The sequence below is a fragment of the Parus major genome, chromosome 3, assembly GCF_001522545.3.
Source record: "Parus major isolate Abel chromosome 3, Parus_major1.1, whole genome shotgun sequence".
NCBI lineage: Eukaryota > Metazoa > Chordata > Aves > Passeriformes > Paridae > Parus > Parus major.
This window is the reverse complement of record NC_031770.1, coordinates 23,746,481-23,774,130: the sequence shown is the minus strand read 5'-3', so window position 1 is coordinate 23,774,130 and position 27,650 is coordinate 23,746,481. Positions and strand designations below refer to the sequence as shown.

Below are 27,650 nucleotides of genomic sequence, written 5' to 3'. Positions count from 1 at the left end.
CTCTGCAGAGCCAATCGGGCTGGGAAAGAGGGAAACACAAATGGGAGCTCTGCTGACATTTTCCCCCAGATGTGCAGGTAACGATAAACAACGGGGGAGGAAATGGCTTTCAAATAGCTAGAACTTAAAACAAAAACAAAGCTGAAATGTATGAGGATGTGCACTACAACAGATATAAAATACATTCCTGCTCTACTCAGAAGGGCAGATTAGCAACTGAAAATATGTTCAACTTCAGATGCAAACTCCAGTCCTTGTATTTTCCATGATACACAAGCTCACACTAATTTTTAAGAATACCTGCAGGCATTGTTGAACTGTGCCCTGAGTGTAAAGAGAAGGGCACTGCCCTAGAATTCTAGGGTAAATCCAAGGCTTACCCTGGAAAGCTGAGGTGATATAAAATTCCCATAGTTATTTTCATTGCTTTTAATATTTCAAATCCCTTGCTACAAATATCTCAAATATGTGAGCAATTAGATACAGAAGAGTTAACTTTACAGAAATAATACTGCTGCTTAAATTCAGAGAGGAAAAGGTGATTTAAAAAAATTATTATTACTAAAATTTCTTCTAAAATGGAGCAATAAATACATATATTCACCTTATCTATTGATGGATAATAACATTGAGAATGCTCATGCACATCTTTGGTTTGATTAGCAGGAAATAGACTGGTACCTCCTTTAGTCTAGTCAATATTATTACTTCTTTTCTTTTTTCTCTGCAAATATCAACAATGTATTATAGTATAGGCTTTTTAGGATAAATTTATGTGAAAATTTACCCTCTAGACTCCCTACTTGGTGTTTTATAGAAATGTGCATAACAGTACATCTTAAATATTAATTCACTATACAAAGAAAAAATATTTTAGAACAGAGAAATGAAAACAGTTGTGGACTATTGCAAACAAAACATGATACTAAAAAATCTTTCCCTTTTTGCAGGTTTAAATTACACAGAAAAATATTTTTCCTTTTGCTATAATTAGCAAGTTTCTCTCTCATATGGATTTTTAATGAACAAATTCACATAATAAAACAGTTTTGATCCTGATGGATCACTAAAAAAGTTCCATAAAGAACCAATTATGACCTTAGATGGGGTGATTATTTCAGAGCTAAGTATTCAGACTATGTTCAGAACTTAATGGCTGCTCCCTGGCAGCTCATTCTTTATTTGTTTCTTTTTTTTTTTTCATTCTGTGTCAAGACTGGATAAATTGCATGCTGCCTTTTCAAACATGTCCTCCAAAAACATCTCTTCCCATTGCAATTATACTGCACTCAACTTTGTCCTGGCAGTGCTGAGCTGTGTGATCTCCTATCAGAGGACAGGCTGGCTCTCAGGGACTGCTGTGTGTCTCCATCTGCCCTCAAAGAACAGAGCAGTTAATTGTTGTCTTGGACATCAGGGCATTCCTAGCAGCAGAACCAGGCAGTGCTTCCCACTTGGAGCTCTGGAGAGCTTTCAGAGCCCAGAGGAGAACAAGCTACCCCATCTCTAAATAATCTCGGAGTAAAGGTGAAAGGAATCAAAGGAAAAAAGTAGGAAGGAGATGGCACATGTGAGGGAAGGAGATGGCACACGTGAGGGAAGGAGTCAATGAGAATGGTATGAGGACAGGAAAATACCAAAAAAAAAAAAAAAGTGGAAAACCCCTGTGAAAGACAAGGACCAGATCTCATGTGAAACAGAACTTCAAAGGATAAAAAGCATTCCCTGCTCTGCTGCTCCAGGAAATGTCAGTGATGCAACAGCACATGTTCAGGCACCTTGTTTGAGGAATATCAGTGAGGTCCAACTTCCCTGAGTTCCCCATACCAGGAGGTTTCAAATGTTACTTTAAACTGTTCATTATTTGAAGAAAAACAGCAGACACAGATCCCTGAGGACTAAGACCCTTGCTTGTGTGTCACCCTGGCTGCAGAGCCAGAAACAGCTCTGCTTTTTCCTGGCCTGGGTATGGGGTCTGAAGCACTGGGAGTGGGAAGGGGGATTCCCTAGGATGAGAACAAGCAGAGCTATCACAGATGAGTGATTTTCAAAGCCAGGACTCATCCCACTACACTTCAATCACCTAAAATTTAAACATCTGGTCCAGGTAAACTGTCTGGGCTGTCTCCGAGATCAGTGGAGAGATCACTGCCTGTGTAAGACTCTTCTCATCCTTTGACAGGCACTTCTCTATAACATTGGGAAAAAAATTAAATTGAAAATTCTAAAACTTCAAAATGTAATCAGTCTCACTTTCAGGATCAAATTTCTAGGGATTAATCTGAGATTACTAAAGTCTTTGTACCAAACAACTCCCAAAATGTCATCAGTCTGGGCTGGAATCAGAAGCTCATCAGCCTCTTATCACTCTCTGTCTAAATTGTTGCATTTCTCATAAAAAATCCAGAAAGTGCCATAATCAATTATGTGGAAAAAACCACCAAATTATCATGTATGTGTAAGTAAACTATCACCTATATTAACTTTCCTAGCTGAATCTGCCATTAATGGGATTAAATGCACATATTTTCCTTACTTATCGCTATATTTGCATGTTCTTTCTCTTCCCTGTTTTTATTATTTACATTTTTCTTCAACTACCAGCTCTTCTAGGCTTGTGAAATAATCACAGAAGTGAGGAACAGTCTGATGTTACTTGCTGTAAGATATTTAAGGTTTTTAAATAACAGGCCAAATAAGCACAGTTTACAAAAACAGACTGTAACTTCTTGTCTTCGTCTGAATTAAATCAAGGAAGGGCCAGACAGGGGAAGAAAAGAACAGAGGGACCTTCAGAAAATTAGTGACTCTTCCATGATATCGAGCTCTTTTGGGAAAGGCAAAAGCTCAATAAATTTTACCAATTAATCTGTAAATGAAAGGCTGAAGGAGATTATCATCTCAGTGGCTTTTAAAGGAAATCAACTTCTAGCCTGGAAAAGATGCTATCAGCTGCATATTTCTCCACTGTACACTATTTTTAAAGTTCTGAAAATTTTAGAGGATAACCTACACTGTAGAAACATTTATATTTTGCTGGATGTGAAATGATTTCAAGTTCTAGCCTTTGCCACAGAGAAGTAGCACTATTCATTGAAACTATTAAACTATTGAAATAGTACTTATTAATGAAATAGTGATAATATTAGTAGATAGCAGATGCAAAGTTTGCCGTGTGCTAAACATGGCTCTTTGCTGTAATGTAACCTCAGATAATAATGTCAAAAACTGTTATTGAAATAGTGGATCAGTAACACGTATGCAGTGAAGCCTCATTCCCTGCTAAGATTTCATTTTTTCTTACCTGGTCTCTTCTGTAGCTATAAAGAAACCATCATCTGAAGCATCAAGCCAGTTCTGCCTCTGTCTCTTGATCACTGGAATGGTGCTTGTCTTAATGGCACTTGCACTGGCTTGCAAGGCCTTACCATTAGTCATATGGATGTGGGGAGCAGCATGCTGAAATCATAATAAAAGGGAAAGGTTTGAAAATAAGCATAATTCCATTAATAAATTCTGCTGTAAAGGGCAGCCTACACACATCTCAAAACCTGGCTCATCCACCTCAGTCAGTACCTGGGGGTAAGATAACAATCAGCCTGTGACCATTGACATGTTTTATGCATAGGTTTTAAAGCTCTGTAAAAACTACATTAACTATTCCTAATGCCATTTTATACAAAAAGATATTGAAGCATGAGTCAATGCTATGATCTAAGCAATTCAGATACAGAAACCCATTGATTTTAGGAGTGAATTAACATTTTCTAAGCAAAGAAACCTAACATCTAAGCAATGAGACACAAGACCTATTTTTACGTGCAAGTATGGCATTAAACTAATTTCAATAATTTCATACTTCTCACTTTGTAGGTCCTTACTTTGTCTTTGTTTTTAAATAGAAGTCATTGAATAAGACAAGTGTTTTGGTCCTGCTGCTAACCTGAATGGAAGCAGGAAAGCAAAGGTTTCTAACACCATGGTGCCATGGTTCTTAGGTTTACTCACTGGTCTTTATCTAGTTAGAGCTACCTGCATCTGCACTCATTTCTTAGCTGATAACATCAAACCAAAAACGATGCATTAATTTTCCACCAAACCTTTACCTGGAGTAATTCTGCAATGAGAGCAAGTAGTCAGGTCTAACAAGAGAAGCTGCCTTCAGACACATGAGGAGAGAGTGAAAATGTTTTCTGTATCATCTGTAGGTAATGTTTTGGAAGAATATACCATGACAAAAATATTAATCTTGGAAATCTTAATCTTGTTTCCCACATAATCAATTAACAGCAGCACTAGCTAACAACAACTGGACAAAACCAGTTACGATAGAAGACATTATACAAATATGAAAATTTGCTTACTTTATCTCACATGGATTCAGCATCATGTTTTCTTAGGAAGAAGTACTGTTTTCTCGGTGAAATGATACCAGTATTCCACATTACTGATAGCATTTCTGTAACATTCCTAAAATGCACCCAGTTCTGGACATTTGTGGGAGTACCCCCTAAATAGGGGATCAACATCAGTCACTGAGTAAGGAAAGGACGAGTAGCACTCACAAAGACCAGCAGAACAGAGCACAGAACTGATCTCTTAAATTATGTCATAAAAACATAAAAGCCAGAAAAGATAAACAAAGACATATTTTTTTCTGAGCAATTCTTACACTCATATTCAAAGCATATATTCACATTTTGACACAACTTTCACCACAGCTCGATCCACACCATTTTCTCTCTACAGTAGGACAAGTTTTATGCATTAGACTAAAAATTCCAGTATTCATTATGCTACTGCAAGTAACTGAGCCATCTCCTCTGTGATTCCTTAGATCTCATGTAACAAAACCTAACAAGAAGGGGAGACACAAGACATCATATTTGAGCGAGTCACATATAAATCTTTCTTAAGAGCTAAACTATTTTCATTTGTCTTAAAAACAAAGAAGATTTATGGTGAATTTAGTTGTTGTTGCTCACAGGGTCATAAATCTGTCTTAGCAGTCCTTTTAAATATTTACCCAATTTTTGTCCATTTTTTCATTCAGTGTCTAGACTGCAGTTTGGCTTTCACATATTTTTTTTGTATTGGCTTTGGTGGGGACAAAGACCTAAAAGACATGCTAGTAGAAGTAATTCAGTTGTTATTTAGAATAAATTCATAATAAAATGTATAGGTGCTATGAAATTAGAAATCCATGAAGGTTCTTAACTGCTGATCTCTTGTACATAGTGGGTGGTGCTCAAAAAGAGAGCAAGAAGTCATGCATGGAAAACATTGCCACCCATCAGATTTCCTATGAAATATTTGTATCTGGCAGTTTCCAGCACCATACACTGCCAAGGAAAATTCCAGGGCTCCAGTTTTTGTTGTGCTTCTCTACTCAATAATGGGTTTATGTTATCTCATATAATGGTTCAGATGTTTTCCTGAGCTCCCTTCTAATACACCATTGAATGTACCCTTTATTCTAGATAAGAAGTGCAGGCAAAAAATTGTTCAGAAAATATACAAGGTACAAAAAGCACCTTTCCTGTGGCATAATATGCCACATAATATGAAGAACAGTGAAGCCTGATGGAAAAAGTACTTGTCTTTTCACAACACTTTTTCCCCTGGCAGAGCCAGATATTGCAACTAATTCTGAACTTCTGTTTTTTCCACTTTTATTAGCCCTAACCCTCATTCCAGGCAAGAGATAACATTATAGAAAATGACACAAGGCTTACAATATAATCTCATTTCTGTAGCATCAATTTGGTTAGAATTTTCTCTTTTATTCCCTTTCTACCCCAGCCCTTTCAAGCTATTTGAAGAAATTAATTACATTTCACATAAGGACAAGAGAAAAATAAGATCATTGTTCTCCAGTCTGTGCTAGAGACCACATTAATTTCAAGTTAATAAAAACAATTGAAGCTCTTGACCAAGAAATCAGTTCATTAGTTCCTCTCAAAAAATATATTCACCAATGTGTATGAAAATGAGCATTCAATGCCACTGTCACACAAATAGCAACACTAAGAGCAAAATGAACTTTCATACAAAGTACTCTTTAAATGCCTTTCTTTTATGATGGTGATGAATTCAAATTTTCCTTCATAGCACACAGTTATGTCAGAAAAAGCCTCAGGAATACTCCCTGTGCTACCACAGAAGTCCTTCTCATTTAAAACGGCTTGCAAAAAGCTTCAGTAACTTCCTCACCACACCACCGTGTGCAATCAGCTGCTGCTGCTTCGATTTTGACTGTGTACATCACTAATGAACAGTGCTCTGAGTATGCAACAGAACCACTGGTGTTAAGGGTCTGCATGCCAGGGGCACATCAAAGCAGCACCTGAGCATCAGGAGTTTGCGTTTTGGACAATCTTCCTCTGTGATGAGTGACTGCTTTCTCCCAAGTTCTTCATCTCAGTCTGACTACATTCCTTGAGATCTCTTGTTCATCTGGGACAAAATTGTTCCATGCTCAAAAGACATCAGGAGAAAAACCTTTGAGTGCACTTCAAAGAAAAATTTCTCAAGACAAAGAGAGTTCTGATTCAGGCAAACTTACATCCCATAAAGAACACAAATATTTAAGTCATCATGCGGTTATCTCTGGGAAGAGTCTCACCTGTCAAACAGCAGATGTCTAAGCTGCAGACTGAATGCACTCTTACAGACTGAAGGCAATCTTTTCAAGGTCTTCAACAAAGGACTTTACATAAAGACTGGTTATTGTACAGCTTCACCTTCCCCCTGCTTATCCACTTCTCTGCTGCTTCCAAACGCTGCTCATCAAAACTTGTCTGGCAGGGGCATGAATTTCCCATCTGCATTAGTTTCACAGGGGGCAACTGAGACACCTCCAACTTCCAAGGAATGCAGGTGATCCTTTCATGAAGAAGCCACATGTCTTTGTCCCTGTCAAACCTTCTGGAAGCAGCAGCACTGAGTTCCAGCTGTAAATCAGGTCTTTCAACACCAAGTGCACTAAGCATAAAGCTTTGCTGTGGCAGGGAAGCCAAGGAAATTACTGTAGAGGATCACTATACACATGACACCTGCTCTAGTGGCAGCTATGAGTCCAATGAAGTCTGGATACCATCCCAAAAACATCTTAAAGTGGCAACTTAATATAGCATTTTTGTTATCAAGAGTAGATCTGCTGTCCTCACTGGCTCCCAAACAAGCACAAGGATACTGAGATGCATAATGGTAACTCAAGAGAGGAACCCTGTACATCCCAAATTCCAGTCTAGGTTCTTGCCTATAAGTTGCTCAGTTTGTACTGCTATATAAGTGGTTGAACATTTATTCTTTGAGAGCCACTAAAAATTGTGAAAAGAGGCTCAGGTCTGAAAAGACATTCAGCTTTGAAATAAAATATATAACACCCACAATAATTTAAAGTGTAAAAAATAACAGTGAACATTTGTACTATGGCTGAAGGAATGCTTAACTGGACTACCATAAATTCCTAAGTGAATTTCAAGTTATGATTTCTTATGTTTTCCTCCATTGTTCCAAAAAGGAAAAGATTCCCATTGCCTTAAATTAGCAATTTTTTTCATCTTTAAACAAAAACAAAAAAATCAATTGAAAGCAAGCTGAGAAAAAGAATCTCTCCACAAAGACGAAAACATCACTAGAAGAAATCAGCTATGCTCAAATGACTGGCAATAAACCACATTAATTGGTTCCATATATTTTGCATTGACCTAATTATACAATACATCATTTAAAACAAATTTAGAATTACCTTAAGGTTAAATCAGGTATTGATTCTCTTTTGCCACACCTGAATTATTCCTATTTCCAAAGGGATTAGCATTATACCTTTAATAAGCATCAAGGTTTGGGGCTGGTTTAGTTGTTCATAGAAATGTGAGATGAATGCAAAAATTAATACCCAAAATCTCTACAGTGCATGAAGTTGCAAATGTTGATAATAGCATGCAGACACACAACCATCTGGGGTGTAGAATTTCATTTAAAAACCCAGAGACTATTAAAAATGAAAGATTTTCACACAACAGATCATACACAAGAAAATAACCAAGTACTCAACACAAGTATAACTTTGGAACCTCTGGATTTGCTACCAAACCGTTCATTTTCAGCACTACAATAGTTGTAGTGCTGAAAATATAAGTCAATGACTTTTCTGTGCAAAGGAAAAAAACCTACCAAAAAGCCCCCAAAGAAACAACCCTCCTAAAAGATGACAGCTGACTTGCCAAAGCATCTGGGCTAAAATGCTGCAATGTTTACAGTCCCTGTTTGTCATATATGGTACACACAAGCTATATAACCTCTGAATAAATCATGTCTTAGGAGGTACCATTTTGAAGTAAATAGTTATTTATGGAAATCAGTAAATTAGTAATGAGAGATTAAACTAGGCAACTATACACAGAATAAAAGGAAATTTATTTTAAGGGTAAAGCAGCGCATGCTCGCCCTATCCCCCCATCACACAGCTGCTTAAAATATTTTCTGGGTTTTTATTTTTATGAACAAGGATCTGAAACAAAAAATAGGCAGCTATCATTGCATTTAAATACAGAAGAAAAATTCTTGTAATGTCCTCAGAAAAACTGCACTTTGTTTTTTTAGCAGAGCACACTTATATTTCGCTGGCTTTGACTTCAGCATAAATCTGAATCTTCAGAGGCAAGATCAGATTTAATGCCTTACATTATTTCAATGCCTATACATCCAACTTTAAAGAACTTCAAATACTTCACCTTGGTAAGACAAAAGTTCTTTTATATCAAAGCACTCAAGGCAGTGATACAAATTTGCTTTGGTACCTGTCACATTCTAATGACTAAAGGTCATGCTTTAACTTTAACCATATAACCATAATCAGTCAGAAAATCAGACTTCATTTCAGAGTAACTATTTATTGCAGTAAGGATTATACATTGGCTCTCAGCAGTACTGCTTTACTACATCTGTATTGAATGTATAATCTCATATTGTTTCCAATGCAAAGAATACCTTATTTTCTGGTTTTACTGACAATTTCTACTTACTCTTTGGGGAGTAAGAAATTTCCTTTTACACATTCAGTTATGCTTTAGTTGCAGAGAAGAGCAGACATTACTAAAACAATTTCTCACTTAGCAGAATACTTACTTTTATTTCTACCTTTATTTAAGTGCAATGAACAATTACTGCACTCTGACTGCAGAATATTGGTTCAAGGTCTGAGCCATCTGAGCTGTCAGCAGAGTGGTCTGAGAGGTTCACAACACAGGAACCTCAAGAACTCAAGCTACTTAAAAACCTTTTCCTTCTCTCTTTAAAAGTTAGGACGTGTTTTGGTGTGAGAAAAAAAAACAGGAAAAATATCCACTTTTGGCTCAGTTTTTAGAACTGTTCTGATACATTAATGGAAAAAAGAGACTGAGTATCTTCAGGGTACAATTAACAGGACAAAAAAGAGTAAAGGTAAAGCAGAGTGAAGGGTTCACCAGCTTCAACACGATTGCCCTGCTCTTTTCCCAACACCAATGCAGCACATAAAAAACATTGAAAAGTTTTTCAACCCCTTCCAAAATTTTATAACAAAGGAATATATTTGAATAAATAAGCATCTTCTTTTGAAATGGGTGTATTTAAAACAAATTAATTTCCAACAAGGATTACATCACATCTAATAGGAAACACAAATATCACTTTTCCAGACATCTCTACTATTTTGAAATGTTGTGATCTGTAGTCCTTACCTATTTATAATTCATTTGCACTGGATTATTAATGGCCATTGATGATAAAGGCAATGAACTATATCAACCTGTTATTCCCTGTAGAGTCAAGAAATCCATGGGAGAATATACATGTCACATAAATGCCAAACATAAAGAATAGGTAAATAGATTTGAAGGGACACCCCAAAAACTGTAGGAATGAAAACAAACAAGTTCATGTCGTGATTTGCTGGGGCTTATTCTAAAATTTCAACACTCCCCTCAAAAACTGGTCTTTTCCAAAAGCAGAAAGCCCTTTCCTCACACACCCACAGGACAGGCATCGATCATTCTCTGTCAGAGAAAGGTTTTCTCTATGTGAATTGTTGTTCAGCCCTCACCCAACTTTATTTTGAGTTTGAAAGAGACCAACATTTCTCACCCTAGAAAAATGCAAGATAGACACTAAGTGCATGACATTTTTTTACATAAAGATTTCTAATCTCATTTTTTGAAGGTGTATCTGTCCACTTAAACATTTCCCTGTTTCTGAAACCTAAATTATCAAACTCAAGGTAGAGTCAGAAACTGGCCTCTGAGGAATGTGATGCAAGAAAGTACTCAGCTATTGTGCTGAAATTTAAATGTGCTCTGCCCCATGTGATACAGACATAATGCAAGGAATTTTAATTTGACATAATCAAAAATTACTTAAACACAGAACACAGAATTGTAGTTGATTTTTTCAGCCATTCAAACTGACAGCACTGTTACCTCTTAAACTCTTTAATCTCTCATTTTTTTCCCAAGATTTCTCATGAAATACAGACTTATTTTATGTCCACATAATTATATCTACATATTGGACTTGATTAAAAAAAAAAGCCAATGGCTTAGGATACTACCATATTTACTTCGTTTTTAAAGGAAAAACTGTAGCTATAGGCAGATCAATGCCTGTAATCTCCTCTATACTTACCATGATTGTTCTTGTTGTATGGCTGGATGATTCTGGAAAATAAAAGAACCACAGCATATTAGAATGTTTTCTTTATCCACAAAAGGCCTATGTTCTGATGCTCACCCTGGAGGCTAAGATGCTACTGCTCAGCTACAACAATGAACACATCAAAAATGCAGAGACTGGAAAGCTTTCTCATGAAACGAGCATGAGACTCATCATTGGTCCCAAATATATATGGCATGCTATAATATGCTGTTAACTGCACTCATTCTCTTTGCTTAATTATCCTTTTCTGCAAGAAAATATAAAAATGGAACTAATTCATAATTCATGTTTGAAGAAGTGAGGGGTTTTTTTCATTTTGTTTTAACATATGGCATCATGAAGGATTAGTTCTGCAGACAAAAATACAGATAGTATCAACATAATTCCATTACTGCTCACATTTCAAAAGAAGTTTTATAAAACCAGACAACCCCTTTTCTGAGAATTTTGAGGTGGATGCTCAATTTGAAACTGACAAAGCTTATTGAGAGATGCAACATGCAGAAAAGTTAACTGTTCTCTCTAATATGATAAATCACAAGTCAGCCAACTGAGCTCATGGTTATATTATTTATATTTATATTTATATTTATATTTATATTTATATTTATATTTATATTTATATTTATATTTATATTTATATTTATATTTATTGCAGAGCAATCATTACTAGGCCAATAATTAACATAGATTTCACTCTGCTGTTTAACTCAGATTACTTTTGCTTTTTTCTTTCCCCAAGAACAGAAATCATACTCTCTTGGTAACTTTAAATAGTTACAGTTCACATATTAGAGATCTTGTTCTTTTTGAAAGCAGTGCAACTTCAGTAACAAAACATAAACAGTTAAAAAACCTGCAAGAAAACTCACTGCTGGTCTGTAAGCTGCAAGATGATCCTACCAGCAATCTCTCAGACTCGCTAAAAATTTTGGACAGGACACTTTCGCTATAGAGAGTTCTTAAGGAAGGGACATTTATCAAAACTACATGTTTTTATAAAATGTACACTAATCTGAGTCAATTGAATCAGCAGAGTCTCAGTTCTGCAAGTGAGATAAATGCTAAATAATTACTTTTTTTTTTTTTTACTCTTGTCTTGGCTCCAAATTGCAATTTACAGGGTTTCCAGCTAGTATCACTTACACAAAGAATTCTTGAGGGATTTTATTATTGTTAAAAATAGTATTAAAGAGAATAAAAGGACACGGGAACAGCTGCATATCTCCTTCTAACAAAAAAAAAAAAAAAAAGGTAATTATACTCTTAAATTGGCATTTCTCTTTCATTTTGAGGAGTCACCTTAACCAGTCTGAAGGTTGTCACTGGTAAAATCACTGATAGAAAAAAGGTAGGCCAGTTTAAACATCTCAAACTATTTCTAAACTCCAACATGCAACAAAAAATCCATTATCTACTTTACATTTGTACAAGTCTTCATCCTTAATCAATTTTTAAAAAGAGACATTTATATCACTAAGGTACTGTAATGTGAATACCTACCTAAAGCCAGCAATATCTCAGTTGTGAGCTCCTCTACCAGCCTTCTTTTCCTCTCTTTTTTCACATAAAGGTTATTATACACAAAAATACATTTAGGTCACTGGTCCTCCAGGCAATTTTTAAACTGGTAGTATAAGAACTAAATATTGTGACAGTCTACTGTTTCCTGGTACTTGAACATATTAGCAGTCTTATAGAGTAAGAGAAGATCACTATAGTGTGAAGAACTCTGTAATCTGTTAAATTTTTATCTTCAGAACAAAGTAATTTATGTAATTTAAACTTTTATTTTTTTAATACATCCCAGTAAAATAACATTTCAGGACCTGAATATTCCTGAGAAAACACAGAGACTGCATTAATGGAATAATGAATAACTGAGACAAAGATTCATTCCACTTATAAGCACAAATACACAGAAAAAAACCCCCAACCACCTTATCTCCAAGAACACAATGTTTCCTGATGAATCCTGAACTTAGGCAGAGTTATCCACGAAGTGAAACACAAGAATGGGGCTTCTTGCCTCTTGAAATACAGAAGAGGTACATTACAGAGCGCTTTCAGTCACTCCCAAAATGATCAAAGCCGACAAACAAAAATCCATATTTTTTATACTGAGATATTTGAAACCTTCCCTCTTACTCAGAGGTGCTGTGCTTTTGGCACAGCTCTATATGCCAAATCTATAAAATCTATGCTTAGCCACGATTGTCCCAAAATACGCAGACACGCTCTCATTCGCTTGTCTGTGAAACTGAGAAGTTCTCCCTAAAATGAGCTGAGGAACAAATGAATTTTCCTGGAAATTGTTAAACAGTGTATTTTTGGAAAGAACCTGACAGGAGCTGTTAATGCAGTGCCAGCAGCTGTTAACTCCAGGATATTAACATGTTGATAACCTAATAATAAAACCCAGCCAAGAAGTGAAAAAAGATGCTATATTTGTAAATATTCCTGTTATACCATGCAATGGAATCATTCTCTTTTTTTTGCATGTATTTTTCTTGCTTTAGATACAGAAACGTCATCTAAGTTGCCAAACATCAGAGACCTGAGTATATCCATAAATACAAATGTAGGAAAAGAACTGTTTAATAGGTAGATATAGTCAAAAGATTCTAGGATGTAGCAAAGACTAATAATTAAGGTGCCATTGTTACACAGTTTAAACTCTTATATACTCTGATACACAAATATTCAGACTTTAGAACTGAAGAGACACTGATTTTTTTTCTAGAAAATAATTACACCCTGACTTGGCAGGCTCTAAAAAACACTTATGCATGGACATACCAGCCAATTTTATGAAAAAAATTTAACTAAGGCAACTAAGTTTGCTTAAAAAGGCAATTAGCCACCAAAAACAAAGCATTGGAAACCTTCACAGAAGATCTGCACACCAATGCAAACTTCAGTGCAGCCTAAGGGCATCAGAGATTATTTAAAACCACAAAATTCTTGGTGTTGAACAGAACAGAAAACAAAGCTTTGGATTTTCATTTTTATCTGCCAAGTTCTACAATGCCTTAGGGAATTGATCTAATCTGGCTCGAATTTTAGTGAAGCTGGCAGCAGTGGACACTTGGTTTATAAGTGAGTTCTTACAGGAAAAGATTTCGTGCAAGACAGTGATCTGTACTTGTTACTCTGTTTGGAACGGCGAGAAGAACGACACAGACTCTCTTGGGAGTCGATCAGGAGATTTTCTCCTCTGCTTTATTACCCCAGATCTTCTTTTATAGACCAATACACAAAAGTACAGAAAGGTAAAACTCTTACTGGTTAGTAAACTAACACATTGCCATCATTGGTCAGTGGTGTACACCACCCCTCAACCTTCTCTTGCAAGAAAACAAAAAACAGACAAACAGCACCTGCAAGGCTGTCTTCTATCTCTGAGAATTGTTTTAATTCCTCCTTATGATTTCTCTGGCCACTTTCTCAGGCAAGACTGAGAAAGTTATGTGGCCTGCTTTTCCACAGGCACTGTGCTCCCTGCTTCACAGTTAGCATCCAAATGTACTTGCACCACTTCAGTGGGAAGGGAACTCCAGGACAGAGACTGATTCCCCCCTTAAGGCCAATGAAGTGCCAGGGAAGTAGATTGCTCCTTTTTAAGCAGAAGTGGCCAGACACCATCACCACTAACAAGGGTTTACAGTTCTGTGATGTGGGGGAATTTCAGTAAAAACAGCTTCAGTGCTGACAAGATGTTAATAAGTTAATTATTGTGGAGAAATTGATGCACCAACAACAGAAACTGTCTACGATGCTCCTGTGAACTTTCTTCAACATATTTGAACTCAAATAGAAATAAGTAAGCTGTAATTTCCTCGCATTAGAATGTGCTTTACCAAATATGTTGATCAATCAAGTGTTTCTCCCCATTTCCAGGCAGTAGGACTGTATAAAATTTCCCACTGTAAAATCATTTAAAGCTAAATCAGAAAAAGTGCACTGCTCAGGGGTGATGTCAGCTATGTCATTTTTTCAAGTTTACATATTATTTCCCAGCAACATGTTTGTTTGTTTTTTTTAATTACACATCAGAACCCTTTTCCAGCTGTTCATGTGTTATTTGTATATGTGATATTTTTTATTTCTGCTGATAGAAAACTGAGTTACCTGATATTTCTCTTTTTCATGTAACGAGATCATTGACAACAATAATGGGTGAAACATATCCTACTTCTAAGACTTCAGAATAAATATGCTTGAAGATAATGTGATTTTTGACAGGAGAAAATAAAGGCAGACTGGCAATTGCAGAGTTGTTTAATCCTAGCAACATCTCAGTTTATGATGGTGCCTAAGTCTTTAAAGGTTAATTATACCTAGGATGGACCACCTTATGAAAAAATCTGAGGAAGGAAGACTGCTTTGTTATTTTGCCTCCATTTGGGTTATGAATGTTTTGAGTAGCCAAACATAATTGTTTTCTTCGTCCCAGTTTGCAGCAACTGAACAAGCGACATTTTTAATTCAGAAGTATTATTAAAAATTAATAAATACATATGTATGTCTGATACTAAGAATGATTTTTGAGAAAGACTGTTACTCTCTCAAGACAGAAATTTTAAACACTGGAGAAAGAATATACAGATTAAAAAAACCCACATAAAATTATTACAGACCAGACACAGGATCTTTCCAGTTCCACTGCCTAAGCATTTTGTGAAGGTGCCTTCCCTATTGCATTATGTACTAAAATTTTTAAGAGCTATTGCTCTGCAATCACAGCTTACAAAAAATAATCAACCTACTTGACAATAATCATACACAGAATCACTCTGAGTATGAACTCCAGATCTTGAATCCACAGCACGTAATTCAGGAGGTAATATGCTGCTAAACCTGTTATCAAACAGACAGGATTCTCTTTATGCAACTGTAATTCTTTAAAATAATAGTAGGGGAAAGTAGTGATTCTAGGAATTAAACTCTGGCTATCTGTATTGTGGTTTAAATGTTAACCTAATTACAGCATTGTTTGCTGTTTGAAGAGCTGATTCATTCTGCCAGTTAGAAAAACCAGGGTTACTGCAGTTTCATGGCTACACATTAGCTGTGTATTAAAGCAAGAAACACTGATCCAACAGCAGAAATGGGGCACTTTACCATGAAGTGCCCTTTCCTCCACCTGGGATCCCACATGTCTTGCTCTTTCTGATCCCTCCTGTCACCAGTGTTACCAGCAATATGTGCTGCACTGGTGAGTTCAGGGATGCAACACACCAATTTCTCATAAGCATTCACTTCCTTGGCACAACAAAAGCAAAGTGATCTATGGCACACCCAAAGTAGTGCTTTAAAGCCTGAATGTGACACTAGATTTGTGCTTTTCTTGTGAATCAATGGTAGGCAAAGAAACCTTACAAAACCAAAGATACATTTTTGAAAGAAAGGAATAAATGCAGAAGGAATTAATAATAGTCCCTTAATCAATTTCTAATGTACTTTCACCCTGGGAAATAATGCACATTTTCCAAGATACAGTAAGCATGTAAGCATTTCAGTTGAATGGAAATTGTATTTTGACTTTGGCATAACAAAAGTAATCGTTGTCTGTATTTTAAAAAATGCACAACATGCTTAGGAATAGTTCTTTCTCAGAGGAAATCCAAGGAAACCTGGGTTTAAAGAAATGCTTTTGCTCCTCCCAAGCTCTCCTGTGGCCAAATTACACTGCTTACCTTTTCTCACTGAAAAATACCCTGCAGTTTAAGCAGTTCATTAGACAGAGAATGGAAGACTGTCCTTTTACTTCAAATAGAGCTCAAATAATTGGAAGATAATTCTAATTAAATTCAATGTACATGTTTATCACTGAGAGACAAAAAATAATTTTCTCAAATTTAAGAAATTCTAGGAGGAAAAGATACTTCTCTTTTTTTTTGGACGAAAGTATTTTCCTCCTACTTGGTTATTTTTCACGTTAAATCACAATATTATTTATATCACTGCATTTGGAGAAAAGAAGACCAAAGAGGGAAGTGGGGAATCATCAACTCATTGTTTTATAACACAAAATTTTAAATAGGGAAAAAAAAATGACTTGATATATGCAAACATAACTTGCAGAAGCTTAGTTCTACAAATGACTGACAATGTTAGCAGTAACATCCTGGGGCAACTAAGGTCTGTGTCACTTTCCAGGCACATTATTTGGGCTCTGGAAGTTGTCAGTAGCTCATCATCTTCAATATCATCATTTGTACCGCTGCAAAAACAAGTGAATTTACTGACCACAGAAATGTAGGCTTTAGAGCATTTTAGTTTCCTAATAAATATTTAAAATTATTGCTTCCAACTGCACAGTGAATATAGAGAGAAATTGGCTTGTGCAAGTTGCAAAATTTAAATGTAAAAAGGTTGTTAGGTCAATCTCTTGAAGGTCACAGATGGTTTTAATGACTGTATAGAAAGGCAGGACTATCCTCTTAAGTATTTCCTAAAATAAGCATAAAAGCAATATATTTCAGGAAGTAACTAAGAAGCACAAACACCTTTTCATATTCTTTGCTTTCCCAGTAAATGACAGTAACACAGCATCATTTTTTCCTATGAGATCTATTTTCCATGTTCACATTTCCATCAATACCAGTGCACACATTTGACTGAGAAATCTGTAGCTGAATATTTTAAAGCGTTTCCAGCTATACCAAAGACCAAAGCTACAATACGCATGTCCTAATCAAACTTCAGAAGAAAAACTGACTGTGGAGCAATATATAGCTTTTGTCTCTCACTTTTGGGAAGAGTGAGTATACACAACCCAGAATTAACCATACCTTGTGTTTCAGCATGGAAGAAATGGCAAGATTTCACATAGCAGCTTGTTTGCCACAACTAATCTCTTCTCTTTCAGTTGGAAATCACTGGTATTTTAAATGAGGTTTATAACAATTTTGGTAGGTTTTTGGTACGTTTGGTAGGTTTTTATTACTGTGTAAGAGAAAATTTAGGGTTTTCTTTTTCAAAGTAACAGAGCACCAGATGTTTTTTGATATCGATCCATGCCGCTCCTCTGCCACCATAACAGAACATCTCTGTCTCTGCCAAAAAATAGTATTGTAATAATGACAGGCACCTTTGAGAAAAAACAACTCACTCACTGCTGAAAAATTCCATCCTAGAGTGAAAACTCCTTCCCTTTAATGTACTTTCACATAGTGTTATGTGAACTTAATTATAATGAAGCTTGTATTATAATTATTTTCTCTGTTTCAAGAAAATTGGACTGACTTGAATTGACTGTGTGTCAGTCAGGCTGCTTATGTTTTCATCTGTTTGTCATAAATTCCCCATGGAAAAATAGGGGTGAAAATTAAGCCTTTCTACTTTACTCATCTCCTGAACAGTATCACTCATAAACACAGAGAGAAGGATTGACCAAAACACTATCTTAGAGAGAAGCTACACCTTTTTGAGATCTTTCTCTGTTTGCCAATTTCTCATGTCACCTTCTCATCCTGCCAGAGGTGTGTGGGTTCCTAGGAAAACAGACCCTAAAATTGTTGCCTCATTCCTAGATACTTCATGTATCTGCTGCACACTTCATTATATTCCAGAACAGAAATGTGACTGTTGAAAAAATCTTCTTCAAGGCAGCGGGACGTCTCAGACTGAAGCACTAAAGGTATGGCAGGGAAGAGAAGAGGAGGATCAGGGCTGGTGATTTGAGTCTCTCCAGCTATGAAAACCTGCTTCTTTTATTTTTGTCCACAACATGAAAATGGTATCAACAGGCAGAGACAGATTTCTGTACCTCATTAGTGACGCTGATGCCTTGGACATCCTGTGGATATTCAGCTTCTCATGCATGAAAGGTAAGGAGATGCGTGACAGATGAAAAAGATTATTCTTGTGTAAAATATCTCTATCTCATGTTTGCAAATACTATAAGAAAAATTATCATTACTCACCCTGCCAAAACAATAGGCTGATGTGAAATTTGACTACTTGGACACACTGTTGCTCACAGTTAAGCAGCTTGTGGGAGAAAGTAATTGCTTGGAATAATTTCAGACACTGTAATTTAAAGATCAGATTCAAAATATCTAAAGCACTTTACAGTCACACCTAAATCTTCCCATCATCAACTCCAGTAACAAAATTGGATACATGTAACCTTCTGCAACATCGTGATTTTCTGAAGATGGAATTTTCCCACTTGAAAGAGGCTATCTTCACGGCAGAGAACTACTTAAATATCTTATGCTGACTTTAATTTCAGCAGCAATTGAAATGCTGCATCTCAAAGTAGTTAAAAGCTCCAGCATATATATTACACAAAAACTTCTCAAAGTGACTTTTCCAGAACAGGAAAATGCCGGTTCACTGGCATTTTTGATTACATTTTACAGAATGCAAGATTTGCTGTTGTTTGAAAATAAAATAAAATGAAAAACACTTTTCTAAGACCATCCAGCAAAAGTCTGCCTCCTAATAAGGGACACAAAAACCTACAAGATCTTCTTTCTAGCTACAATACACAGTGCTTAAGCAGAGCAATTTCACTCATGTCCATGACTGACAATAACAAGATCTCACAGCACAACATCCCCATCAGGAAAAGATAAATGAGCTCCCTCATCATTCTCAACAATGATCAAGCAAAATCAGTCAAAAGCACCAAATTCCCTCACCCCTATCAATGCACCCGACCTTTTCTGGAGGTGCATCCATGGAAAGCTGAAAGGAAATCTCGTGCTGCATTGGCGAAAAGCAAAACTCAAGCCAATGTAAGACTTGTATAAGAAATGCTAATCATATTCTTGTTTATTACTCTTAAAATCATTTAACTAAATATTAATGATGTTTCTCATAATCTTCCCCCAGTTCCACAAGGAGGCATAAAAAGGTGCCATTTCCATAACATACTGCTATATTCAAAGCAAATAATTATTAATTTGCTAAAGAAAAAATTCTGCCAAAATAAGGCACTCATCTGGGTAGTAAGATTGACTTAAATTATGCTAATCTAAATATATATTTGCACAAGCCTAAGTAACATTTATTTAAATGCTGTGAAATATTGTATAACTTAAGTAAACATATTTATGTGGCTTTCTCACAACAAATATCTAATAGTGTTGGAAAAAAAGTAAACTTGAAAATGCAGACATTTCCATGCCAATAATATTAAGATTATGAAAATAGCAAATGAGATTTAATATAAGCCCCCTGTGCTCCTTTGTGTTTGCTCATTTCACCAAAGCATGCACTCACTGAAAGGCAGAATCTGTCATCATCTCTATATCAGGCTTTCTGGGTACTGTTAATTGATACAACACAATCAAACCTGCAGCAATCGATAGTATTTTGGAACCAAAAAAGCTTTTTAGTGTATTTATAGTAACACAAAAACTCTGGGGGCTGGCAAAACCTTTCACTGCACAAATAGTATACTGTGGTCAGGGAAATGATACAGAAACCACCACTTCCCAAGATGATGTAGTATTGAAGAGAAGCTGGATGAAATACAAGCAAAAAATATTAAAAATTTATATTTACCAATAATATGATGAGGAGATAAATGGTAAATATTGAAGGTTGACCGACTTTTAAATCAGAAGAAATGGAATATGTGCTGTAGAGCCTAGTTACTGCTGGTTTGTTACTTTTTCATTGCATTTTATTTACACTTTTCCACATTTTAATTAAAGTGAGTGGCAAGAATAATAACTAAAATAGCCATTTTTAATACTAAGATAGTAATTTTTGCACTTAAAAAAAATACAAATTTCACTTATTTAGGATGTGTGCTTTCCAGTATGTTGTTTTCACAGAAAACAGATAAGCAGAAATATCTCCTAAAGCAATGACTTGCAGTTCTCAATACTAATTTTTCAAATCAGGTGCTATTTTGTGCCAATTGCCTTAACACAGCTGACTGTTTGATGCACACTAATTAAAGTAGCTAATGACTGGCTTTACACACTCTTTGAGTAGAACATCCATACTAAGTACAAGAAAAATTTTACAGATTTCCAAGCATGCCTCCTTACAGAGACATAAGGAGGGGCCTAATCATAATGATTACCTTGAACAAACTCCTACAGCCTTCTCTGCTGGAGAAATATGCAGGTTGCAGCAAGATGGGCAGTCAGTCTTCTCACAGGTAAGAAGTGATAGGAAAAGAGGAAATAGCTTCAAGTGATGCCAGGGACAGTTTAGGTTGGATATTAGGGAAAGCCACTGAAAGCACAGTCAAGCACTGGAACAGGCTGCCCAGGGAAGTGGTTGAGTCACCATCCCTGGAGGGATGTAACAGTTGTGGCATGTAGGGTTTAGTGGTGGGCTTAGCAGTGCTGAGTTAAGGGTTGGACTTAATCTTTCAGGTCTTTTCCAACTGAAAGCATTCTATGATCTTCTTTACATCCAGGGAAATTAACTCATCACTCAAGCTTACATGAAGAGTCCAGTCTAATGGCCAGCACTGACGGAGGGGGAGGCCTTTGTCCACATTCTCATGCAGCAACTACTAAACCATTCCTGCACAACTCCAAAGGTTGCAGTGGAAAGTCAGCATTTATGGCTCTGCCTACTAAGGCAGATATCTTATTTTCTTCCAGCTAGTTGTATGTACATGGTGTCACCTTGTTCCCCAAAGAGCCTGTGCTGCTGTGAATGTTGTTTGTCTGTGGTGTAATAGCTGCATGCTGAGCAGAATGAAAGCAATCCTCTCTTCTCAGTAACCACTTCTTGTCAAAGGATGCCACGATTCCTATCTAGGTGTTATTAAATGTACAGTAGGTGTTTTCACTGCAGTATACAAGTAGTGTTTGCAATGACAGAAAAACATGATTATGGGGAAGATGATGGATAACAAATCCAGTTTTCTTCCCTTTATTTGGAATACTGCTTCTATGAGCTCGTCTGAAAGGCAATTTCTCTCCTTTCTACCTTGACCTATTCTGTGAAGCATGAAAGCAGACAGACAACTCTTTTGTGAACATCATCTCCTGAACAGTCTATTTGAGAGCCCAAAGTCTGACAGATTTCTACTGTCAATAACCTTATTCAATTACAGAACAAATAAACTAATAGCTTACAGAAGTTATATCTCAAAAAGAGGTATCAGGAATGCATGCATGCATTTTCTTTTAGTGTAAACATTATATCCTGCTGGATTCTCCTCTTATTTGGACAAGGTAACAGTTTACAGTAGAGTTGAAAAATCTTTCTGTTTGGTAAGGAAAAAAAAATCAATAATGCACAGTCACTTTTCAGGATAAAAAATAAAGATTATTTGAGAAAAGTTAGTCTTACCCACAAATTTCCATCCTTTTTGTTTGTTTGTTTTGTTTTTCACACAGCTTTATTCTTGCTGTCAGTTTGCACTGAGGTGCAATGAAGTAGCTGGATACACCAGGCCTAAAAATCACCTCTTGGCACTGCACAGGGTACAGGAAAAAGCCTCTCCTGCACCTCTTTTGCTTCCTCCTCTGCAGGGAGTGGCTTTGCAAAAAGCCAAAATAAAACATGATGCATCTCTGCCTTCAGCAAATATGTTTTATTCTTTTCTTCTCATTTTTTGGTTAATCAAGACCAGTAAGAAAAATGGCAAATGGAGTTTTTGTAAGAGAAGGCATTAATATATCGTTTTCCAACAAATAACCACCACCATTCATTGTATTGCTGCTATAAACATACCATCCATTATCTTACATTTTCCTAAGTCTGTACACTCTAATTTAACGTTACCTCAGGTTCACAGAAAGTTTTGCTATTCAGAAAGTTATAGAATGTTTCTTTTATACTCCTTCACATACCATCAAGCCCATTATGATGGCTGTAGTTTCTTTTCCCCAAAATACTTAATGAAGAGTGATTGGAGGGTGCAAGCAGTCGCTTTGCACTTGGACTTTGAAGGCTTGGTGTTGACCTGATTACATTGGGTTTCACAGCAGGATGTATCTCTGTTTGAGACAAAAGAGAGAGAGAAAGAGAGAGAGAAATGATATCTACTTGATTTTAAAATAACTAAAACAATCTATTCCACATATGAAATTTACTTCTGATTTTCAGTGAAAAGAAAGTTCTTTCTGCATTTGTGTGTTTACAGGACCTTGAACAACATGAGTCTTCATACCCAAAGTAAGGTATCTTCAAAGTAAAAAAAATCTATTTCACTTTAGAGTACCCAAGTTCAATTCTACATTGCAGATATGTAAGGATTTGAGGTTGAAGAGCTAATGAATACAAAACAGTCCAAAATGGGTGTGTTTATATTTTCCCACACTTTCGAGGTTTGTATTGAAGCTACACACCCACAAGTTTTAGCAAGCAAATAAAAACATTTACTGTAGTGAAACCACCTCAATACCTCAAGCTATTCAGTATTTTCTGTCACAATAACAAGCTTTAAGGGATATTTCCACACACAAGTCACAAGGCACAGGAGTCAGGGGTCAGGCAGCACTGTAGGGATCTGCAGCTAGAACCACCCCAAAACTGCAGTGGGAAACCTTCCATTCAGAGTAATTACTGGGGAGCTTCAAACATCCCAGAGTATCTAATATGTTTCATGGAGCAAGATTATTTTGGAGAAGGAGGAATAAAGAGGGTAAGAGGCAGGAAAGCACATCTGGCCAGCACATCTCAGAGTGTGCCAGGAGCTGACACAGCTGCATGGAAGTTTCTCAGTTATCTGCCAGATAGAAGTGGCAAAGAGGAACCTTGGCTGAGTTTGCTGGTCCCTCACTAGGAATTTGCTGAACCAATTAATTAATTCCCATCACACATTTGGGTTCAAAATGCCACCACTGTGTCCAGCCTTGGGTAGACCGAGACTTGTGTGGGAAGTCAGCTGCCCAAGGGCAGGTCCCGTCCCTGTGACACAGCCGCGGGGCACCAGCTGCTGGCACTGTGCAGGTCATGAAGAGCTTGCAGCCCAATTACAGCAGCCCTCTGATGACCCCAGGCAGCAGAAGCAGCTGAGAAGGCAGAGGGGCTGGGAGTCAGATCAGCAGAGTCAGCTGCCCAAGGCAAGTGAGATCAGAACACAAAAATTAAATAATTTCTCATTTTCAGCCCAGGTTTACTCCTCCTGAAAAGTGCTTCTTATTTATAAAGTGGAGCACAGAAACTGAGAGGATGCAAAATCTACAGTGAGACCAGGTATCCAAGGAGAAACCTCTCCAGCCTCTCCCATCCATGGCTATCTTTCAGGAGAAAGAGAAACCACTGCATAAAGTCAAAGCCCACTGCAATAGCATGTTTTTCCTCCTTCAGGAATGCTCAAAGTCTGATTCCAAGTGCTCGCCTGCCCTGCCTGAAGCTCTAAGTCTCATGGCCTTGGCCAGGCTGTACTGGAAAAGTGTGCTAGGAGGAGACAATGCCAACAATTGTTACACTGGAAAAGACTTTGCTTAATTGTTCACCACTGGTTTGGTAGGGGCTCGCAGTCACACTCTCCAAGCATGAACACCCTCCCACCAGCAGGCTCAAGAGGGCCAGATAAGAAACAGTAGGGCAGAGAAATAGATGGGCAAGCATTAGAACAGCATAGAGGGACGGCACAGGTAACCAGTCACTTCGGGGGAGAGCTCTAGATTTGACATCAACAAATTTCCCACCACTTAATTAGGTGAGAACATTTTACTGCTGTTCACTGCAGAATTCATCTGCTTTTCATACCGAAAAGATTTCATGGCATGTCCCATTTTTCTTGTTATGGGGAAAAAAGCATCTCATATTTTGTTTTTTTACTAAAATGGGAACAGAGACATGCTTAATGCTACGAACACCACTGATTGCTAAGGCAAAACTCTAAATTGAAATAGAAACGCTTGTGCTGTTTGCTGAAGGTAATTGGAATTTGCATTCTAAATTGTTCATTTAGCAATCTTTTCCAATTTTCTGAAGGAAATGGTATATTTTCAGGGCTAACAACACTAAAATGTTATTTTATTTGCCAAAGAGCTCCAGCAGCAACCACAAAAATCTCAAAAGTTGCATCAACATATGAGAACTCCATCTCCTTTCATATACAACCTACATGAGAGACAATTTTATATCTTCAGGGTAAGCAAACTGTTGAGGAAGGAAGCATTTCCTTCCTTTGACTTTTATTCAGGTCAAAAGTCATTAATCCTCAATTAGTTTATCACAAAGGCTGTGGTTTTCTCTTTCTGTAGTAGAGGAAGGTAGCAAGACCAAGCTCTACATTGAAGTTCTAGAAAGGAACTCAGTCAAACAGCCAGGACAACTTCCCAATGGACTGAGTCCTTCCTGTGCAGACCTTTACATCTTACTTCACTCCTCCGCTACATATAGACTTGCTTCAAATATTTTTTCATATTTTAGATCAGCACTCTATAACCAGCTGCCTCATTACACCCAAGCAGAGTAACAAGGCATTTCAGGGGTTTTCCCTATTATCCCTTCATATAATTGTATTAGGGAATAATAGTTCCTGCTTGTTCTATTGCCTAGGACTTCACTGAAAATTTTCTAGCCACCAGCACCTTATTCTAACTCAGAGAACTGACTATATAGCATTCAAATTATTCCATTAACCACATAAAAACTAACCACTCAGCCAATAAATAAAAGCCAAAAAAAGAATAGGAGATAATGCTTCAAAAACATATAAGGAACCCGTTTTATAGAACCAGATTTCCACCTCAAGCAATAACAGTATTAAAAACTTCTCTCTTTTCCACTATCCATAGTGTAAAAAAATAAAAAACCCAAAATAAACAAATTGAAGCTGAAGTCTTCTACTGAATAAACATCCTGGATTCCAGAAGGGCTTAGGCAGCTGCGCCTTTCTCTCACCTCATCTCCTCAACATGTATCCCAGCTGGAGTGTTAGCCTGGTTTCCTCAAAAGTAGGAGGAAATATAGGACATTTAATTAGCCTGGGGTTCACCTTAGCTTTGTTTTGGGGAGCACAGTGATGACTGATGAGAATACAAGCTTAGAGATTAGCCCCAGCTCTTGAGAGGACAGGGTGTAATTTTAATGCTTGTTCTACCTCACCTGTGGAACCTGAAGCCAAGATGCAGAACAGGGGTTAAGGGAAGTGATTACCCAGGATGTGCAGGGCACTGAAATCTTCTCTGCCTTACCAGAAAGGGTGAAAACAGTAGTGCCCTGACACACTGTTAATCGTATGCCAATAAATATCTGTGAGAATAGCACAGCATGAATCTTAAAAAGAAAACAAATGTCTCCTATACAAGTTATGACATGATATATAATACTAATTTTTATGAGAAAAGTAAACAAGATTTACTATTTACTAAAACTGCAAAAATACCAAATAAAAACGATCACAAACAAACTAAACTAAAAAAATGACACCAAGCTACATGGCAAACAAAAAGCCATTTTCCAGCCATCCCTAAAAAGCTAATTCAGATGAATATATTTAACTGCACTGGGCTCACTTCATATCCCCATAACACACATTATTTTCCTCAGCTGTAGTGAGATACCTTTACTTCCCAGAGTCAAATATTAAGCAGACTCTACAGATACCTGGCATATCTTAGCACTGTTAATCTTCTACCAGACCTTCATGTAAATTCACAAAATACTGTCTGACACTGTCCATTTACACACATTACAGACTCAGACTCCCAGAGGGGTCAAGACAACTCCTCAAAGGCTACATAGCACGTACATACACGGCACTAGCATGTGATGTCTCTTAATTTAACCCACGTTACCATTTCCTCTTTAGATGCACAGACAGGTCAGCTGGCTGAACCATTCCCTGTCCAGCTTCCCCCCCTCATAACCACAACACCACCAAGTTAACCAAAACAGTCCTTTCAGCACACATAACACACAGAGGATGTCTGTAGGAGATTATCCCAGGCTTTTTTCTTAAACTCCAGGGCAGGAAGAATCAAAATTCAGTGAGAATGCCATTAATTTCTCATTACTCACATTCTTGAAGTTAGTATTGTGACAAAATTGATGTCCTGGAAGAATAGTTGTAACTACATTAATAGCTGATTTATATTTCAGTAAGGCAAGAGACTTACTGTTTACTTTGATCTAGTACAGAAAAAAATCCTCCTGGTGACTGAAATTATGAGCAAAACATCTAGACTGAGCTCTATGCTCAGCTGTAGAGTTCACTTCTGTAGAACAGGATTAATACACAGCAGAATTGGTCACTGCTTCTCTGATCAATGGATTGATTTCCATATTCATTTGAGGATTAACAGCCTCTGGGTTACCACAATTCTTATGTGACTATGCAAATATTTAATAGTCACTGACGGCTCCTTGCAAGGAATCACTATTACTAGAATTTTTCCTCTCCCCATTAACTTAAGGGTTCATTTTCTCTTGGTTGTGAACTCAGTACACATTTCATTCAACCTTTTAAACTTAGGTCATCAAATTACAAGGTATGTGTCTTAGTGTGGCTGAGGTCCCCTGCTTTTAAGTAAAAAGTAGTAATGCAAATGGAAACAAAGGGCACAGTACAGCAGCCCTGAGCATAACTGAGTACCTCCCCTTTGAGCAGCTATCCTTTTTATTTAGACAGCCAGACTATTTTTCACATTCTATATCAGGTTTCACTCTGACACTTTAAACCAGTATCAGGAGGACTTCTACCTATATCCTGCAAGTTCAACCATGTAGTTTTGCAACTCATAGTGGACCACCATTCTTATTAATTTATTAACTTCAGAATTTTTTTCTTGTTACTAAAAGCATAAATCTCTCTTTCTGTGCATACCAGATGACGAAGCTTCAGTGCACACAGAATGTTTGGTTTGTTATTCTCTGGAGGCAGATACGCACCTAAATACCCAATGATACATGACAGTGGCTTTCTGGTGCTTTTTATCTTCAGAGGATTCCCAGCAAGTTCACAATGTCGATCTGCATCTGAGAATTTTAAAGAATAAAACTCCGTTTAAACATTTTAGTATTACAAACAGATTTAGGACACACCAACCAGTTTCTGACTT

General features: G+C 36.9%; 1 protein-coding gene across 1 annotated transcript in view; it reads right to left on the bottom strand.

The window, feature by feature from the left end:
• The window catches only part of MTA3 (metastasis associated 1 family member 3), a 128,480-nt gene that overhangs the window by 13,141 nt on the left and 87,689 nt on the right, over positions 1-27,650 (bottom strand). The window contains exons 14-17 of the mRNA XM_033513323.1: positions 27,481-27,567; positions 22,482-22,628; positions 10,669-10,700; positions 3,305-3,459 (exon numbers count right to left, since the gene is read on the bottom strand). Of these exons, the coding sequence (XP_033369214.1) occupies positions 3,305-3,459; positions 10,669-10,700; positions 22,482-22,628; positions 27,481-27,567 (421 nt within the window). The remainder of the gene's footprint in view (positions 1-3,304; positions 3,460-10,668; positions 10,701-22,481; positions 22,629-27,480; positions 27,568-27,650) is intronic.